Source organism: Gymnogyps californianus, chromosome 2 (genome assembly GCF_018139145.2).
Source record: "Gymnogyps californianus isolate 813 chromosome 2, ASM1813914v2, whole genome shotgun sequence".
In the NCBI taxonomy this organism is placed as follows: Eukaryota; Metazoa; Chordata; class Aves; order Accipitriformes; family Cathartidae; genus Gymnogyps; species Gymnogyps californianus.
The window spans coordinates 8,757,429-8,764,024 of NC_059472.1; the positions used below are offsets into that span (position 1 = coordinate 8,757,429).

The following is a 6,596-nucleotide window of genomic DNA, read 5'->3' on the forward strand; positions in this document are numbered from 1 at the left end:
GGAAGGGAGTTAGTGTGACGTGTCTAGATTTCAAAAATCAGTCTGTGGAACCAAAGAAAGTTGCTCCGCTGGTTCCACATGAACATAAAATATGGGCTTAAATCCCTGTTCTGCTATAGTCCTTTGCTGTGGAATTATCCCTTCAACTCTGTATTCTGGCCTCCTGTTTATGGGATGGGATAATGACATTTCAGGCAGGAATAGTGTGAAAATAAATATATTAATGACCTGAGATACTCAGATATGATGGTAATGGGTTAAGTCAATGCCATAATTAGAACGGTAGATAGCTGGGAGTGAAGTGATCCTGCTGTGATTAATTACATGACATGGACACAAGAAAAGCCCAGTCTTGCAGGTCTTTGCAGACAGATGTCCCAATGGGAGAAAAAAAAAAAATGTTAATTTAAAGCATTACTTTCTCCTTTGTAATTGCTCTTTTAGAATTTCCACACTCTACAGGCCAACAAGCGAAACAGTCAGATTATTTTCCTCTTGCCAAAATAACCTCTCCTGAAGCTCTGACAAATTTGCACTGTGCATTTGGGCCTGCCTTTCTGTTTTGCTTATATTAAAAAAGAAAACCCTCAAAACAGCAAACCTGACATTTACAATAAAATACCTTTGCTGCTACAGAGCCAAGTCAGAATGAGACATTACATTTACTCCACTGCCCTCCACCGGAGAAACGTGTTGACTGAGATGCCAAGATAACGGCACTTCACGAGACCAAAAGGTTTCTCTGGAGAGTCTGAACGTCTGCACCAAAACAAACTCCTCTCCCTGCGGTTCCCCTTGCCCATCCCGTATTCCTCCACCTGAGCATTAATTCCCAGCTCCTCCACAGGACAATGGCTTCTTGCTCCCATGGACAAGGATTTGATCCAGCGTTTTGAAGTTTTCCCCAGCCCTCTCCAACCACCCAAAGCCAGCTGCATGTCAGCACACCCGTTCATGACTTGCTGCTTCACCTGTGTGAGCAACCCTGGCACAGCCTAAATGGACGAGAGTTTCCCATCGTCACGTGGAACTTGCTCTTTGCATGTTGCCACTTGTCCGTCTGTCCATCTGTTTTCATCTCCTATATGGAATCATCTTTCCTACCTCATATATACATCTGAATTCCTCTGTTCCTTGTGCATTTATCTCATTCGCTGTTGTGTGTCTGTCTGAAAAGAAGCCCTGGCTACTTCTCCAAATACAGATCGCAATGTGGTATCCACTGCTGTGTGAGGACACACTGATTAGACTGCAGGGATGGAATATCAGTTTTTTCTAAATGAGCAAATTTAATTCAGAAGACAAAGTTTTTTTACTTGTTCCATTCATTAATAGAAAATAACATCATGTGTGGTCACAGAAGAAGGGTTTCTTGTGGGGAAAAAAAAAAAGCAGTAAGACAGCGACTTGAAGAGGTATGCAGGATTGCTTTCCTGTTGCAGAAGCCTGCACTCTTACCTGTTATAACTATGAACAAGATCAAAAAACATCATGTCTGTAGTGTTGACAAACTTGCACTGGACAGGCAGAAACTCTCCGTCTGCTGAGCACTGCGGTGGACTCTTCTCCCCAAACCCGTGCAGAATGCGACGGTCTCGGATCTCACAGTTCCCCGGACCTTATGGGAAACAAAAGGTAATGTTTATTGGTGTTTTAACTTCCCATGAACAGCTGAATAGCCACCCCATGGTTTGGAAGGGGTTTAGATTCATTACATTGAACATGGACACCTAGGTGCCTCATATTGTCTTTATGAGGAGCAGGGAGTTGGACTCGATGATCTTTATGGGTCCCTTCCAGCTTGAGATATTCTATGGTTCTATAAAACAGGGACTTAAATGCCTCAGTTAAGCACCTACACTTCCTTAGGATAAGCGTAGGCTGCAGTGTCCAAGCTCCTGATCTACCACCTTTCATTCACACCAAACCTTTCAAACCTACAAAACCCACTGTTTTGTTGAATATTACTTACACCGCGTTGGCTTTCCTCTCTGCCTGGTGCCATAAATTTCCATTCCTTCCGGATCTACACACCAGCACTGACCCAGCTTTGTGTCACACTGCACCGCATCAAAAGCCCCTGAATCCAGACACTGAGGGATGTAGGAGATGCTGCTGCTGTTGATGTATCGACTCACCAAGATCCTCTGCTTTTGCAGCTGGCAAAAGGATAAGCCTGTAGTACCAGAGAGGGGCACTCTTAGAGGAACGTACTTATTGGGCACTGAATCATTTATTAAGACAACATCTGAGTTTTCTCAGAGCTGCAAGTTCTGATTCTGCCGCCCAGGTGGCATGAGGACACTGATGGACTTGAGGTTATGAAAATTGGTATAGAGAAACCCACCACAGATGGGGTTGAAGCTCTCCAACTCAAAAGCCAATACACTAAGCTGATCTTTCATTCATGATTTACATTACTGTGACCTTCATAAATACAGACCATCCAGGTGTATCAGGTTTCCATGATCAGCCCTGAAGAAACTCCAGAACTTCCACACGAAAGACCCAGCAAATTACAACAAACTACAGTCCCTCAAAGTCTGGGGCTAACCTATTGATTCCAGCAGTTCAAATGCAGATTTAAATGGTTCTTTACCCAATCTGAACAAAAATAGAAACTTGGGACTTACAAGATATGGGATATCCGTTCTGTTTGCTGCCAGGTACCTCAATGCCATTCTCATCCACACACCAACAGGAAAGACCATTCCTACTGCACTGAACTGTCCTGAAGGAGATCACAAGTAACATATTTTATTTTGTTAGTGACAGAGTCCTCGGTCAGTATGGGACATAAAAATATAAAGCAAGCCAAACAAGTTCAAGTACTTTAACACTACAAATAATGGAATCAGAAAGGGCTGCGTTTCTGGTGACTGTAACTCTACCTGATGGGAGCTCTTAATTCTAGTAATTCTCTGAAGTCTTCAGGAATTGCAGATAAGTGACTTGAAGTCATTCAGGAAGCAAGCAGGTTGGACAGAATCCTTCTCAGTGTTTGAGATTTACCACACATTTCGAGACATTTTCTAAGTCAAATCTAGAATGGTCAAGGTCCCCCACCCCAGGCAACAACAATAAGATAACAGCAGAGAACATTACAATCTGTATTCCCCCTCAGCCTCAGCTTTAACTCATTAACTTCTTGCATCTTCAAGCAACATGCTGCTCTCTAAATCATTGTTCTCCATATGCTTTTTAGTTCCTTTACTGCCTTTAGAAGGAAACCCAACTGTGCCACTTACAGCAGGGTGGATAACGTCTCCAAGTCAACTTGGCTCAGCTGTGCCAGCTGGCACACTGATCATAGACCATGGGCCCATGAGCATGTGTAGGAAGACAGCAGTTGCATTACACCACAACCTGCACCAAGTATTTAACATGCAAATTATGCTGCCAAGACTAGCCTATTAATCTTAGATTGACCTCTTAACCCAGAGATTATTTCCAGCAACAGGGAATTAGGAGAGGCTGGATCTGCAACATGGCTCAGTGAAGTCACTTCAAGTCTCCTGCACCCCTCACCCTCCAGTCCACCGATAGGGAGGCTCTTCAAAACAGAGGCTAAAGCTTTCATTAGTAATGAAAGGTCACATCGTGTAACAGCAGAATAATAGCAGGGATGAATTACCTGAACTGGCCATCTTCTGAGCACTGAGGAATGTAGGGTTCTCCTCCTAAAAAAGCCTTTTCCCTCTGAAGTTCGCATGGACGTAACGGTTGGGAATCTGTCTGATACTCTGAAAGCAGCAAGAAGGGAAACATGTAAGGGTGGTTTCACCACAAGCCCGTTCTTATCAAAACCCTGTTAGTGCCAACGCTGCGTGGGAACAGCCCCAGGTTCATAGGTCCTCCCTGGTTGTTTCGCCATGGCTCCTTGTGTGCATTTCTGCACGGGACAGCACAGGGAGGTACTGAACTAACTTGCTGGGCTGCCAGCTGCAGAATAAGCACATGACGGAGATGCTCATGAACCCCTTTTCCAGGCCTGTATTTAATTAGTCTCAGCTCTGTTCTGTACTGGTACGGCTACCATTTTCTGGTGCTGAGGTACTTTTTACTTACTCAGAGTTAGTTGTGCCTATCACCACCAAACAGCCCTTTGCCATAACCACACACATCACTGCTAATGTTTCTGAGTATTTTTTCTTTACTGAAGCTAAGTCACTCACTATTCCACCAAAAGGAGAGATATTTCTTCTTAATCTCATGAAAGATCTAAAAAGACTTAACGTCTAGCAGTTAGCATCAGACTAATTCACATTAGGAGCACTTCTCAATTTTTACCAGGGCAAATGATCAACTACCGAAGCCACCTAGCAAGAAAACAGTCAACTCTTCAGTTCTTAATGCATTCAAAACCACATTTGGATGCTGTTTTAGGAGAATGATGAATTTCAGTAGGTTCTTTTTTGCAGATTAGTTGATCTGACACTTTCCCCATCCTCAAAATCCGATGAATGTCATGCTCTTCATTCCGTTGACTAGTTCTATAAAAATACAGCAAACAAACAAAACCATAGCACAGCCGAAGGTTCACTTAATCCAGTACTTGGTCTGAGTGTGACCACATATAGTAGTGCAAATACATCATAAGTATTCTGAATACTTTGCAGCCTCCAATAATTTGCAGCTGTTTACAGAAACAATGGTTTCTGTGCACCTAAGACCTCTCAATCACTTCTGTTTCTGTGAGTTTTTACTGTGTCCCCTTAAGCCCATGTGGAAATTTTCACAAGACTGTAAAGGGATTTTAGGCTAGCTCACCTATAAACATCCACATGTAAGCAAACCTCACCATTTTCATCTCAAACGTGACTCTGAGCCAGTTGCTCTGGGCTGTGTGGAGATCCCTGTGTACAGTGCTAGAGAGGGTCTACTAAGACCTCTGAGTTCAGAGATTAATTCAGCGATTCAAATTGTTTGTTGTGCAGGACTATCAAACTCAGACCAAAGAACTGGGGACAGCACTCAGACTATCCAGTATCTTAAGGTTCAAGCCTAAATCAGATGATGGCACATATAAGTAGAAGATATAATCTTAGCACCTTCACAGCCCTGCAGCACCACCTTTTCTACCCAAGCTCCTTCTCTAGCCCAGCCTGTTCTTCCAGAAAACTTTTTTTTCCCACCCAAAATCCAGGTGTACTGAACTCAGATAACCCTGACCTTTTAATGATCCTTATAGCTTAGTATTTAACCTGGAGCCCAAACACAGTTTGCACAGCACACAATAACTAGCTAAGTTTGCAGTGTGCAAGATTCAAGATTATTACATACTTTGTCGGAATAATACGCAGAGCAGCACAAAGATCACAGGAGCACAGTCACTACTGGACACAGGCAAAGGAAAAGAACAAGCGCACTTACCAAATATATTGGCTGCTGCGATGCCAATAAAGCAGCAAAGAAGGGTGCAAAAAGGAATGGAACCCATCTTGCGATGGGAGAGCTCCATCCCCTTTTGTCAGTGAGGCAGCCCTGCACACCCCACGTAGCCTTCACCTGCCTTTTTATAGCAACCATTGTGCGGACGGGTTCACTCATGCGCTGGTAGACTGGCCATGAAATTGGGCGAGTGACGCATATGATGCTTCTGAGAAAACCACAAGAGGCCCCTTCACCTGGAACTGCCCTCGTGGTTCTCCTCAGCCAGTTCTCATCCCCGCTCCAGGGAGCACTGCCGAGCCCGATCATCGGAGAGGAGAACAAGCGGCAGCAGGCACAAGGGGGGGGGTGGTGACGACTTAGTTAAATCAACTTGCAAATTGAGCATATTGACATGATCCCGGCCAGAGCTCCAGCTCTCACCTACACTGTGGGGCAACCAGGCTTTGTGCTCGGTATTAGAAGTACCCTTTTTTGTGTTTCTAGAGAGCCTAGCCTGCTCAGGGGACAGGCAAGAGTTAGGCCTCCAAGCGCCACAGCACTAGAGTAAATACAATTCATAATGTGGTTATTTATTAGGCGAAAAACAGGATGGATGCAGCTCCACTGACTATGAAGGGAATTGAGGGTCAGAATCAATTGCACCTGACCTTTTGCTTTCACTCCCACTTGCACCATGCACTTTAATACAGCCAAGGATCTGATGGGAAGCACCTTGGCTTCTTGGGCTTCATCCTCCAGGTGTAAGATCAGTATAACCATTAAGCACGTTAAATGAAGCTTTTTGGTACTAATTACATGCAAGATTCTCAACCTAAAACATATCAGAAATATTATTCCCTTGGTTCCAGAGTATCACTTCTTACTTTTCCACCTCTTATGATTGTCAGTTAGCATTCATTTGCACCAGGAATTATGAGAACTCACCCTCACTTGCGCAAAGATGGTTGGACAAACGGGCCCAGAATAATCAGCTAAATAATAACAGAAGCACATGTTTGAGGCTGGACTTAGGCTGATTTCAAGAAAAAGTGACAGCAGCATTCTCGTTTGCAATTCATGGGTACTAGACAGTCTAGAAACAACTCTACTGATACTCTCTTACAGACCAAGATTGTGCTAACAGTGATCCAAGCATCCTTCCGTGTGGGCTATAGAGCACTGCAGTGCTACAGTGTTTGATATATATGGTAAATGTGATCTCA

At 43.9% G+C, this 6,596-nt stretch overlaps 1 protein-coding gene across 1 annotated transcript in view; it reads right to left on the reverse strand.

Annotated features, from left to right (window-relative positions):
• The window catches only part of TG (thyroglobulin), a 160,291-nt gene extending 154,851 nt beyond the window's left edge, over nucleotides 1–5,440 (reverse strand). Inside the window, 5 exon segments of the mRNA XM_050891007.1 lie at nucleotides 1,459–1,618; nucleotides 1,973–2,176; nucleotides 2,634–2,731; nucleotides 3,635–3,743; nucleotides 5,374–5,440. Of these exon segments, the coding sequence (XP_050746964.1) occupies nucleotides 1,459–1,618; nucleotides 1,973–2,176; nucleotides 2,634–2,731; nucleotides 3,635–3,743; nucleotides 5,374–5,440 (638 nt within the window).
• Nucleotides 5,441–6,596: the final 1,156 nt, after the last annotated feature.